Source organism: Blastocystis hominis (assembly GCF_000151665.1).
Source record: "Blastocystis hominis, Singapore isolate B (sub-type 7) whole genome shotgun sequence assembly, scaffold_5".
NCBI classification, from domain to species: Eukaryota; class Bigyra; order Opalinata; family Blastocystidae; genus Blastocystis; species Blastocystis hominis.
The window spans coordinates 795734-808120 of record NW_013171860.1 but is presented as its reverse complement, the minus strand read 5'-3'; the positions used below and the strand labels follow the sequence as shown (position 1 = coordinate 808120).

At 51.5% G+C, this 12387-nt stretch overlaps 7 protein-coding genes; 2 read left to right on the top strand and 5 right to left on the bottom strand.

Moving 5' to 3' along the window:
- Positions 1-33: 33 nt before the first annotated feature.
- GSBLH_T00004134001 (uncharacterized protein) lies at positions 34-2112 on the bottom strand (the record flags this gene model as incomplete). XM_013042988.1 has 6 exons in its annotated part: positions 1887-2112; positions 1778-1855; positions 1646-1745; positions 1559-1617; positions 518-1528; positions 34-489 (listed from the first exon to the last, which is right to left on the bottom strand). The coding sequence occupies exons 1-6, from the start codon at positions 1980-1982 to the stop codon at positions 34-36; spliced, it is 1800 nt and encodes a 599-aa protein (XP_012898442.1). The 5' UTR covers positions 1983-2112.
- Positions 2113-2925: 813 nt separating this feature from the next.
- On the top strand, positions 2926-4728 carry GSBLH_T00004133001 (uncharacterized protein; the record flags this gene model as incomplete). XM_013042987.1 has 4 exons in its annotated part: positions 2926-3959; positions 4244-4330; positions 4364-4382; positions 4414-4728. 4 exons carry the CDS (start codon positions 2926-2928, stop codon positions 4573-4575), a joined length of 1302 nt encoding a protein of 433 aa, XP_012898441.1. The 3' UTR covers positions 4576-4728.
- A 365-nt stretch (positions 4729-5093) lies between these two features.
- GSBLH_T00004132001 (uncharacterized protein) lies at positions 5094-6111 on the bottom strand (the record flags this gene model as incomplete). XM_013042986.1 has 2 exons in its annotated part: positions 5639-6111; positions 5094-5608 (listed from the first exon to the last, which is right to left on the bottom strand). The coding sequence occupies exons 1-2, from the start codon at positions 5871-5873 to the stop codon at positions 5094-5096; spliced, it is 750 nt and encodes a 249-aa protein (XP_012898440.1). The 5' UTR covers positions 5874-6111.
- A 615-nt stretch (positions 6112-6726) lies between these two features.
- GSBLH_T00004131001 (Pyruvate Dehydrogenase E2 (dihydrolipoamide acetyltransferase)) lies at positions 6727-7833 on the top strand (the record flags this gene model as incomplete). Its single annotated transcript, XM_013042985.1, has 6 exons — positions 6727-6767; positions 6798-6841; positions 6874-7205; positions 7236-7355; positions 7393-7456; positions 7487-7833. 6 exons carry the CDS (start codon positions 6727-6729, stop codon positions 7831-7833), a joined length of 948 nt encoding a protein of 315 aa, XP_012898439.1.
- A 227-nt stretch (positions 7834-8060) lies between these two features.
- Positions 8061-9632, bottom strand: GSBLH_T00004130001 (uncharacterized protein; the record flags this gene model as incomplete). XM_013042984.1 has 6 exons in its annotated part: positions 8061-8590; positions 8619-8970; positions 9001-9284; positions 9318-9415; positions 9448-9509; positions 9545-9632. The coding sequence occupies 6 exons, from the start codon at positions 9630-9632 to the stop codon at positions 8134-8136; spliced, it is 1341 nt and encodes a 446-aa protein (XP_012898438.1). The 3' UTR covers positions 8061-8133.
- Positions 9633-9851: 219 nt separating this feature from the next.
- Positions 9852-10317, bottom strand: GSBLH_T00004129001 (uncharacterized protein; the record flags this gene model as incomplete). The annotated part of the gene is made up of 2 exons (XM_013042983.1): positions 9852-10156; positions 10194-10317. 2 exons carry the CDS (start codon positions 10315-10317, stop codon positions 9852-9854), a joined length of 429 nt encoding a protein of 142 aa, XP_012898437.1.
- Positions 10318-11168: 851 nt separating this feature from the next.
- Positions 11169-12184, bottom strand: GSBLH_T00004128001 (uncharacterized protein; the record flags this gene model as incomplete). XM_013042982.1 has 5 exons in its annotated part: positions 12133-12184; positions 11996-12096; positions 11852-11964; positions 11665-11827; positions 11169-11636 (listed from the first exon to the last, which is right to left on the bottom strand). Exons 1-5 carry the CDS (start codon positions 12146-12148, stop codon positions 11169-11171), a joined length of 861 nt encoding a protein of 286 aa, XP_012898436.1. The 5' UTR covers positions 12149-12184.
- Positions 12185-12387: the final 203 nt, after the last annotated feature.

Sequence of the window (12387 nt, the reverse complement as noted above, 5' to 3'; positions counted from 1 at the left end):
GAGTTTCCATTGTTTGTTTCAACAAACACACGATCAATTGATAACGCTCTGATGGAAAAGTGCGGCTTCGCTCTTCAGGATCGGCGTGGGGTCTTCATCGTTCTCGATGGCTTCGTACACATCGTCCAGCACATCCAGAATCGGCTCGACGAGATCGTTGTACACCTCCGCGTCCTCGCTACTCACCATCTTCGTTAGATTCTGCAGCATTTCATAGACGCAGATTCGGATCGGGTCCTCGCTCACCAGCGCGATTTTCCCCAGCGAGCGGATCGCTTCGCGGCGCACTTCCCAGTCGCCCAGCACCGCCGCCTTCTGCAGACGCAGCAGAATGGACTGGATGATCTGGCGGCACTCCAGCAGGCCGTCCGCCATCGCGAAGAACTCGCAGCACTCGCCGAGGAACCAGTACGCGGCGCACTTCAGCAGCGCGAGATGCTTATGGAACTCCTCGTTCGGCGTCGAGAAGTCCAGGAACCGGAACACCGACTACATGCCAAGGTTTCTCCGTTTCTACGTCCACCACGGCGCTGCAGTTGACCATGTCGCGCAGCGCGAAGCAGGCCTTCCAGGTCGACAGCAGCGCGTTCACGCTCACCTTCATCGGGTTCTGCAGGAACCACGCCCACATCACTTCCATCGCGAAGTACGCCAGCGTCGGTGTCTTCAGCGCGCGGCCCGCCAGCTGCTGCAGCACTTCGTCGGCCACCTCGACGGGGAGGCGCAGCTCGCGCGTGCGACGCACCAGATCGACGTAGACGCTCTGCGTTTCGGCAGTGGGCGGATCGACCAGCCAGATCGACGCTTTGAGCAGCGTGGACTGCAGATAGACGCTGTTCGAAGTCTTGAAGGCGACCAGCGTGGTGTAGATCGTGTTCAGAGCCTGCTGCGTGGCCTGCAGCTCCGCGGAGCCGTCGATGCGATTGCGAGAGCCGAAGTGCGTGGTGAGACACTGCGCCAGATTGATCAGGACGCGCGCCACCGCCATCAGACCCACGTTATCGTTCTGGTTCTTGTAGGCGAGGAGCCAGTCGCGCACCGTCTCCGCGATGGACTGCGTCAAGCCTACCGCTCGGCGCCAATCCGCAGCCCTACTGTCCTTATTCGTCGAGGTGGTCGAGGGAAGCGTCGACAGCACTTCGTACGGAAGCAGCGAGAGCAGCTCCATGGCCAGCATGCGCGACGCCACCACGCCTTGACACGCCATCGAGGCGAGGTACGTCAGCACGTTGGCGCTCTTCGTGGCCTTGTAAAGCGCCCAGCAGCAGCGGATCGAGCACACCGAAGCGATTCCGTCCTCGCTGATCAGTTTTGCGAGAGCCTGGTCGTTCAACACCGAGCCTAAAAGCCTCTGCGCGCGCGTGGGGTCCACCTCGAAGAGCGAGAGCAGCATGCCGAGGCAGTGGCGGAGCACGCCCACGTCCTGGGAGGAGAAGCCCCAGGTGATGATGTCGTCCAGCTCCGCACAGTCCAGATTGCTGTAATGCAGGATGCAGAACAACTCGGGGAGGCAGGAGCTGAGATAGCTCTGCGATTGAAAAGGAGGAAAATGCAGTACAGAACCAGTCTTGGCGTCGTTTACGCTACGCAGAAGGAGATCTTTTAATGCGTTGTTATCTAGGTTCAATAAGAAATAAAGGGATACTTCCCGAAACTTTTAGAAGAACGCAACTTGCCTTTAACGCGGAGAGAGCACGAGCAGAGTAGGTTTGCTCGGTTTCTGCCAGGAGTTGGTTTGCGTAAGCCTAGGACTCATGGAGCAACAAGGAGACGATACAGCACACTGCTCCTGAGAAACAGAATTCGCACAATGAACACAAAACAGATGGATAAGATTTACCACTTTGTTATCGTCCTTTCCTGTGCGGATCCTCGGTAGCAGTGACGTTAAGAATTCCACATTTCAAATAAACAAGAACAAGGATATGTTGCAATACAGTGTCAATAAGTTGATAATCAGCCTTGTGAAGATATTTAGTCATTTTACGCATAACCGGAAGAAGGGCAGAGGCCTTCTTCTTCTCAGACAGCATACGCAAGTTATTTAGGACAGCAGAATATTTCTCGGTAGCCGTTTCGGTTGCACCTTGCATACTGACAATCGAAATAGATAATAATCTCTAGAGATGTCCAAAATGCATATCTAAGACAAAGTCCAGAAATCTGGAATTCAAATAATCTCGCTATTTTGTGTTCATTCCAAGTTGTTTTCTTTGCTGAACCCATTATTTTGTGGATAGGGCACACACATACCAAATGATCGATACAATCGTAGCAACCCATAATGATTAATTGCACGTTACAGTGCTCAAATACGTTTTTTAAAACACTACTTTTCCCTTTTCATGAACGTCTGGTTGCTTTATTTGTATTTTCTAGGGGTTCTCTATACGTATGTGAACGTTGCTTTGTACGAACTCTTGCTTTTTCTGATTGTAGAGAAAACGAGAATACCCATAACCGTGTAAAGTCGTGCGTACAAAGTAGATACGCTGCTCTCTTTGAACGTTAGACTTCTTTTATGTTAGTGATCATGTTGTGGAAAATGTCAAATGGGATAGTAATTTTGGGACTGCTTCTCTAGACCAACATAGGCTGACGTTTAAAGAAGCACTCCTTCACGAGTTGATAAGGGATGCGTACCAGACCTATAAAAGGGGTGGTTCTCTCGACTTAAGATATTCTGAAGTCGAATCTCTTAAGTCGGAAGATTCTTCTACGTCGCGCAACCCCGCAACCGTTGTTACTAGTGTTAATGAGGTTCCTTCCGTGTCCTCCAGCATATCAAATCGTGTTTCAACAACTATTCAACAACAGAATTCAATACTTTCTGATAAATCTCCTACTGTTTATAATTATACCGTGTCGAACGATTTTGTGCCTCTTTCCCACTACTTGACACCTCCCAGTGTTCCCTTCCGTCCAATGAACCGGTCAGAACTCAATAGATGTCCCCTCATTTTGAAATATCCCCGCTACGCTATTCCCCCAAGTTGCAATCTGTCTGTCACGTATTTTATCTTCTTTTTCCCTGATTTCCTCAGAATTTTCCCCTGTAATCGTTTAGGCAGGTTCCCTGATCCTTCTCCCGCCCTCTACGAGGAAGGCATTGTCTTTTACTCCTATTCCACCAATTGCAAAAGCAATCGTTACATGCCTCAAGTGTATGTGAACGCGCGGAGCATTTTGGAGATGGACCCTACCGCCCACATTGCATTGATCACCAATTGCGACGTCCCCCTCGAAACCGCTGCGTTGCTCTCCGTCATCATCCCTGTGCATCGCCGCGACATCATTCCCATGAGTCATCAGTGGTACACGCGCATGGTCTACAACGCCTATCTCCCCTTCCAGCTCTCTTTCATCCTCGACACCCACGTTTTCCCTTGCGATTCCAACGCTTATCGCGACGTTTTCGCGCTCTTCCGCAACTCCTCCGTCGACGTCTCCGTCTCGAACCGCATGAACACGCATTCCTATTCTGGCGGCGCCGTGCTGTCGCGCAAAGGTCCCGCGTCTTTCCGGTTTTGGAAGAGCATCGCGAAGGCGATGCATCGAAAAAGCACATACGATGACCAATGGGGACTCGGAAATGTGCTGCGTCGACGCCATCCCTATCTCAAGTACCGCCGATTGAGCAGCAATTTCTTCTACGCGTCGCACGGAATCACGAAGGACGGCGTGTTCCAGGGCATAGGCCGCTGCTATCGGAGTTCGATCGTGATTACGGGGCCTGTGCGATGGATTCATGGAAAGCAAGCGGAGTGTGCGATCGTCAATGGACCCAACTATGAGCACGCGTACAAGATGAGGGCGTATTTCAAGGGAGGGCAATGCAGGACGAGGCAGGAGGGACCCACGATGGTGTTTTCGAGTGCGCAGATGAAGGCTTATGCGGCGCCCGCCAGGCCGCCGAGTCTGATTTGGGCGAATGTCCCGGGACGCTCGGCGACCGGGTTGTTTTGGAAATAGCGTAGAAGGTGGATTTGTTTGTTGGAAAATAACGATGAGAGAGAGCGAATATGGTGATGGCAATAAAGCAAGCATTCATTTAGTAAAAAGATACAGTTAAAAGCATAGGGTGAATAGAGTCTAATCCTAAAAACATTATCTTAAAATTGAAAACCAGTCATAAACAAAAGTTTGCACCCATTATCCTCTTTCTCCTCCTCATTTTTTGGTAATATTGATTTAAACCAATGGCTCAAATCATGAATGGTATTGATACAAAGTGATCCTTAAGTATAGGGCAGGTGGTTGAAGAAAAGAAAGGCTTCTTTGCTTCAATTGTCGCTTTCTTTTTGAGTCTCTTTTCATTGATTTCTGATTTGTATGCGATTGTATAGTTTATTTTTAACTATAGTTTCTCTACGATATTCACTGTTTCTTGCTTCATTGAGAGCTAACTCGTAGACTGGCCCTTCTCAAACGACGGGCGGTGTGTACAAGGTGAATACAAACCGCTGGAAGATAAATAGCTCTCCTTACCAAGGTTCAGGTGTAAGACGACGAATCGGTGGAATGGACCAGTTCCGAGCGAACAACAATCTTCCAGGATGCAGTTCCGGAGGATGAGGTGCAAAGTAAGAGCGAACTGCTGTACCTGAAGTCATGCGCTTGACAAATATGACGATTGTCTCATAAACTATGGAAATAGGGGAGCCAGTCCGAACTGTCCTCCGTCGTGGCTTGGCAAGGGTGCATCAGTGACCTCTTCCAAATTCAACATAATTGTTTGTTTGTGACAAACACTCCGCGTTCATTATCTATCAATCCATTCCCTAACAAAGAGAATGTTGACAAAACTTCTTCCAATCCATCCCATCGACCTCTTCTTCAAACGCCTGTCCACACAACGACCCCCACTCGTTTCTCCGTTTCTCCACCAGCCGGGCAATTTCCAGCAAGAACTCGGCATAGCCGTGCGCTCGCCTCCGCTTCGCCTGCAATTGCTCCATCAGGAAAACATGCAGTCGATTATCGACGATTAAATCGATCCAGAGCGCAGGCTCCCTCGCCACCAACGCATGCACGAAGTAGAAGGTCAATGCATCATGCAATGCGCTACTCCACGGATGCTCCACGAATAAATTCTACACATCAAATCCCTCTTCTTCACGCCAAACCATCGCGATTCGGTTCAAATTCGACCCCACCACGCACCCAATCACCGGGAAAAAACCGCTACCGATCGCCTCCCCCAACAGCCGAATAACCGCGATTTTCACCGCGCCCACGCGCCGCACCGGCCCCACCGTGCTCGCGATTTCCGCGGGAATCGCCTCCACGCGGCAGGCCCCGTCCGCGAGGAACGCCGCGCTGTCGAACTCGCCGTCGCTCAGCGAAACCGCCTGTCCCGCGGGGATCCCGGGCGTTTCGGCGGCCTTGAGAGTGGGGGACGGGGAGAGGGAGGCGGGCGGCGAAGAAGAGAGAAACGGGGAAACCTGGCGGTAGAGGGAAACGCCGCTGAGGAGAAAGCGAAGAAGAAGGCGAAAATTGGCGCAAAGAAGCGGCAAAACGCCCTCGGAAGTGCGGAAATAGTCCCGAATTCCGTCAATTCTGCGGGCCAAAAGCGATGGCTGTTCGATGAGTTTTCCCGCGATTTTTCCTGGAGAAGAGAAAAGTAGAAACGGGGTACGGTGCGTGGGGAGCGCGCGGGAAAAGAGGAGCTTGCGGGGGATTTTGGCGGGAACGGTGGGTTGGCGGGAAACGGCGAGCAAACAGTCGAGAAGCTGGAGGACGATGCAGCAATCGCGGAAGGCTTTGTCGGCAATGACGTCGAGCGGGTAGCGCGGAATGGGGAGAGGCTCCTGGGGAGAGAAAAGGACGGGAGGGCGGATGCAGCGGAGCAGAGCGAAGGATGATGATTGCATGATGGGGTTGTGGCGAAGGTCGAGTTGCGGGAAGGAAAAGGAAAAGCTCCAGAAGGTGTGGAGGCATTGGATGGCGGTATCGCTGATGTTATTGTTACGGAGAGAGAGGAATTCGATAGATGGGTTGGATCGGAGGAACGTCATGAGAAGGACAAAACCGCGATTGCCGAGATTATTGTGGTCCAAGTAGAGCTTGCGAAGACTACAAGCTCGCAAGTAAGACAATCTACATAAAGAGGATTCCGTCAGCCTGCAATGGACGCTCCTCTCAATTCCTACTGTGCGTTGCACAAACGGAAAGTGCGCAAACTATTTAAAACGATGGTTTCCCAAATTACAGGAAAACTCTTTTCAAGTAACCAGTTATTACTAAATCTAAAACGAGAAAAAATATAACTACGATGAGTTGACCTCAGTGATGTGCTGCAGATTCTTTAATTCAGATAAGACTGACAACAAACCTTGCATCGAGAACTAGGAGTGAGCGAGCTTACCAATCGCTACTTTGTTGTCCGATAAATTAACCTCCTCTATTAAAGGATAATTCTTTACACGACTAGCTACAGACATGACTGCTAAATTATCTAGGTCCATTTCTATTTATAACTAGAGCATCCAATTGACCACTCGAAAAATCCAAAATGCGCGTATCGGCATCCAAATGCGCAAATCGGTCATCCACTGTTTCAAGCATGCTGCTGCTGTTCTTTGGCGCAAATACACAGTTACCACAAGGTAATTAGAAGGGGAAAAAGTATAGTCCAGCTGTGTTCTGAAGCAATGACCAATCCCATCAACTTTCAAGATCCCCGCGGTTCACAACTTTGTTGCTTCACATCTATTCAGTTTCCCCATGTTCGCAACCAGACTAGTTAATTCTGTTATCCGGTCGAGGTAAATCTTTGGTTAGTTAGTCAATTTCAGCAACATCAAGCTAGTTCGTCTCTTTAACTCGGAATACACCAAGCGTTGCGGTCGAAATGCGAACTCTAACCCATAGACTTCCTTATGCCAGCCGCTGCCCGATTGGTTGCTCTGAACAACCTAGACGCGAGTTCTATTGTTGGAACGGGTCTCGGTGGTCGCATTATGCGCTATGATGTCGTGAAATTCATGGAATCAAATCAGGGAGGAGTGAAGAAGCAGCCTGCTGCTCCTGCTGCTGCGTCTCCGAAGGGAAAGAAAGCTGCGAAACCCGTTATTCCTGCCGGAAATGGTGCAAAGGTGACTTACGAAGATTCCCCTATTCCGGGCGAAACGAAATCGAAAATGGATCTGGATCAGCAGATGAAGAAGACTATTCCCCATTGCTACCTGAAGAGCACGCTGTCTGTATCCATTCTTTATTTTTGCTCTCTCTAGATAACAAATACGCTCCAGCTGATTAAAACGCTTTCCACCACCGCGGCCACGCCTCTCACTCTCACGGATTTCGCTGTGAAGGCGATTTCCACAGCGTTGGTGCGAGAACGCTCGCTTCCCGTATTTTTTTCCATTTTTCTCTTCCTCACACTCGCAGAGCGTGGATGTGAACGTGTCCCTCACTCTTCCTGACAGCACGCCGCGCATGTTCACGCTGCCTCGTAGCGCTTCGGTTCGATTCTGACCCGCAGAAGTGCAGAAACTCAACATTTTGGACATCCACAACGCCATCCAGAAGATGCGCGACGCGCCTGCGGACGCGCCTGCGGCCCCGGTGAGCGGCATCGTGACGGTAAACGTGCTGGAGAACGTGGTGAGCGCGGGAGGAATCTTGTCGTGCGCGCAGGAGCTGGGAACGGTGACGATCGGAAGCCCGGTGCGATCGGTGGCGGTGGACGAGGAGGAGAAGATGAGTGCGTGCGTGAAGAGCGAGGTGGACTTCACGGTGAACGCGGTGAAGATGAGCGAAGTGGAGGGGTACGAGGTGCTGGGAACGTTCAAGAAGATGATGGAGACGCCGGAGTTCCTGCTGGAGTGAGTGCGAGGTTTGAGTTGTTTGTTGCAGCAATGAGTGAAGGAATGAGTGAATGAGTGAATGAGTGAATGAAAGATTGAATTGGTTGATTAATCCGATGGATCATACCACACACAATCAATCCTTCTCTCCAACAATCACGATTTCCTCCTCCAACACAATCAAAACCACCTTCTCCTTTTCCAAGAATTCACCGCCACCACCTCCCTTCTGTCTTCAACAAACACTCCCAATCCATTCCACTTTCCTCCCCTTCTCGTTGACCCACGCGAATTCATCCAACAAACACTCGCCCCTGGTTCCTCAATGCACGATCTGTCCCCATCCGATCAATCTCCAATGGTTCGAGATTCGCCGACTCAGCGCGATCTTCTCTCCCTCCTGCGTGCACACCGGCTTCGTCAGCGCGATCTGCGCCGTCTCGTTCTTCACGCTCACCACGCGTCCTCCCGTGCTGGTCGACCCAATATTCACCATCAGCACCTCGCCGCGGACCAGCTTCGTCACCTTCGCCTTCCCGTCCGCCTCCTGCTCGTTCACGCCCAGCAGTCGACGCAGCAGATAGAACGTCACGTTGATCTCCGTGAACACGCTCGGCAGCTTCCCCTTGTGTCCCAGCACCTGTCCCACCAGCCGGTCACCTCTTGTCAAAGTCGGGTCAATCTTCGTCCCCACACCGATCAGTCCTCCCGGCACGGCGTACCGCAGCGTGTTCTTCTCCGCGTGCAGCGACTCCACGCGCGCCAAGATGGGCACACACCTACGTCAAACCCCGATCACTCGCCCACTTGACCACGCCCTGCGCGTCCTTGCTCACCAGCCCCGGCAGGATCTCGATCTCGTCGCCGAGCTGCAGCACGCCCTTGAGGATGGAGCCTCCAGCCACGCCGCCCTTGAGCTCCTCGGCGCGCTGGCCGGGCTTGTTGACGTCGAAGGAGCGGATGACGATCATCTGGGGCGCGGAGGCGTAGTCGCGGACGGGCAGAGGGATCGTGTTCACGATGTACTCGCACACCACGTCGATGTTGTACTTCAGCTGCGCGGAGATGGGGATGATCGGCGCCTTCTCGGCCACCGTGCCCGACACGAACTTGCGGATGCTGTCGAATTGGACCAGCGCTTGCTCGCGTTTGATCAGATCTACCATTCAACAGACAGCAAGAAACCGACCAATCTTGTTCTGGAGGATGATCAGGTTCTGCAGCTTCATGATCTCCACGGCTGCTAAGTGCTCGCTCGTCTGCGGCTGCGGGCAGGGCTCGTTGCCGGCGATGAGCAGGAGGGCGGCGTCCATGACCGCAGCGCCGCTCAGCATGGTGGCCATTAACACGTCGTGGCCAGGGCAGTCCACGAACGAGATGTGACGAAGCAGGTTCATCGTGCCGCCACAGCCAGGACGCTGACATTTGGGATGAAGCTCTTTATCGGAACTGTAAGAAGCGTAGCAGTCAGGACTAGAAATCAGACCCAGCCGGGACATGCCATACGCAGGACAGTCGGGATTGTCGCACTTGTAAATCTTTGCATTTGCATAACCTAGCTTGATTGTAATATTTCGCACCATCTCGTTCTTAAAACGAATCGTCTAGAGAATCACTGAGAAGAGTCGTTTCTCACCTGAACTCCGGAAATAGCTCGCACTACCGTAGACTTACCGTGAGCGACATGACCAATCGTTCCTACACATTAGAAAGCGCGCTCATGCTCCGCTTACCGATGTTGATCGTAGCTTGGTACTGCATAATATCTGGGTTGTCGGGGGACAATTTTTCCCAGTCAATGTCGGTTAATTGCTCACACATACCTACTAATCGTTTATTAAGAGAAAATTCGTAGTAGAAGAAAACCGCGGTTATTGGTTATTGACGATTGAATCGACTCTGGTTGCAGCTCCTCAAAAGCGTTTCCCATACCCTCTTTCAAACAAACAAGGTTAGAGATAAAGGATGAATAATACGATAGCAATAGGAATAAATGAATATATAGATGATAAGAAAGGACCACCCTAAAGCCAAGCCACTCTAGAACTTGTTCTTCGTGGAATAGTCGAACGGGGAAACAACAATTCCACGACCTTTAATAGCACCACGGTAGATGGTTTCCATAATGGCAATCAACTCGTCCTTGTCGGTGAGTGCCCAGTTGATCTTGTTGTTGTTTCCCGTTCCAAGATCGATCATCATATGCTTGTTTCGGAAGAAGAACATGATCGTGCACGCGTCGTATAACTCGTACATGGCATTGAACTCCGGAACCTCCGTGATGTCCACGAGATAGATAACAACAAAGTTCTTCACAAGATCGGCAATCTTCCACAGTGTTTCATCTTGCTAGAGCGTAATCTCACGATTTCACAAAGACACCTACAAGCATGCACTGTCTGTCGTTATCATGACCAAAACGAATGACCACCAGCTTTTCAGTCTCATCCTGAATAGCACGATCGACGGCATACGCAGTGTGCAAGTGCGGGAGGAAATACGCCATTTCTACCGAATATCAGAAGCACCGGTCTGTAACAAACAAAAGTATGATCGCAAGTGTTCCATCGCCATTGTTCCGAAATATTGTACATCACGATCACAGTCGGCGCAATACTTCTCCAGCGTCGGGAAAACGAACTCCTCCAAGACTTCCTCCGAGAACTTCCCCTTCAGCGATGCCAGCGTTTTCGCCACCGTCAGCCGCACATTCGCCACCGGATCGTCCCTCACATCCCGAATCATCGCCACCACGCGATCGCACACCGTCACCATCGGCATCTCCACCCCCACCGTCTAATCATCATCCCCTCCTCCCACCCCAACCGCGATAATATTCAGCCCGGTGATCCGCAGCATGTACTTCTCGTTATGCACCAAATCACTGAGCGTCGGCAGCAGCGTGTTCTCCGCAAACTCCTCCCCGTACATCACGTACAGTCGCTTCAAAATCTCCGCGGCCGTTTCGCGCACCGCCGCCACCGTGTCCGTCGTGTAACTACTCATCGAGAGGATGCGATAGCGCCACTCGCAGGTGATGGGTCGGAGCTCGCGCGTCATGATGTCGATGCCGAGCTGCTCGCTGAGAAGCGGGATGAGAGTGAGCAGATATTGACGAATGCGCCAATCGCGGTCGTTTTTGAGAGAAAGCAGCGTGGGCAGCAGACTCGTCGCGAGGATCTGCGGTGACAACACCTGAGGAACACAGAAACACAAAAACGAACCGATTTGATTTTGTCGAAGTTCCCTACCACGGTTAATCGCACTTTCGTGCTGGGATCCGCCAATAACCGCGAGTACACCGGCAGAATCAGTTTCTCCGTGGTTTCGGAACCCACGATCGCGCACACATCTAGCTCAAACACGCCGCAAATGACTACTTAGGAAGTCGCTCGCGAGCCCAACACGCACATGCTCGCTCGCATCCGAACTGAGAATCGTCATTACGCTGATCATCTCCTCCACCTTCTCCACGCGCAAATACTTGCAAATCGCGCTGATCGAGCTCGCTGCGATCGTACGCACCTCCAACTCGTTGTCCTGGAGCAGTTTCAGGAACTCCGGCAACAGCTTGCTCTCCACCAATTCCCGCGGGAACAACGCGCAAATCTCGCCGATCTGCGTCACCGTCGTGTAGCGGACCCTCCAACTACTGTCCTCGGCGAGCTCCAAAAAGAGCGGGAGGATCAAAGTCCCGCGGTCTTCTTCGGAGAGCACGCGCGCCAGCGCGACGCAGCTCGCGTTTCCAAAAATCCGGATGTTTTCTTGATCGTCGCGGACCAGCAAGTACAAATCGCGGACGAGAATGAGCTTGCAGCTCTCCGGCTACATCGAAAAAAGGGCGGGTGTGTACGTCCATGACCTTGATGAATTCGGGAATGACGGAAATCGCGGCTTTTCGGATCATGGGCGTGCTGTCCTTGCAGAGCTCGTCGTACATTTCGATGATGGTGTCGAAGTCCCCGGTGGCTTGCTTCGTCTTGTAGAGGATGGGGAGCAGCGAGCAGACGCAGATTCTACTGAAAAGAAAAGCCAAACACGACTTCGATGTGAACCATTCGCTGTTGTACATGTGGATCGCGGTGGCTTGGATGTATTCGTTGATTTCTTCGGGACTCAGCGACTCGCAGATCTTGAGGATGGCTTTCGTTGCCTAGCGTGAAGAGTTGAGAAAAGAAGGGTACTGCTTCACGCACGGAGACTTCCTGCATGGTGCAGAGCTTCTCCAGAATATCCAGGATGTATTCCGTATTCTTGGAACCACCCACTAAGGGAAGAAAATCGCCTATCATTGTAAGATACAAATGATTTGCAAGCTTACCAAGTTGGTCTGCCATCGCCACAAGCACTTCGTCATCACTGTCAATAAGTTCTGACTCGTTATCTTTACCAAACTATGGATACCATGAAGATAAGGCAATAATTCATCAAGTGTCCTCTGTTCGCCCAAAGAAGTAGCTAGAATCACAAACTCGCCGAAAAAATACCAATTATTTTCAAATTCTTCATAGCCGCGACACAGACTGCTGGCTGGTCACTGTGCAGCTCCTCTATTAGTTCGTCGATGTAATTCATC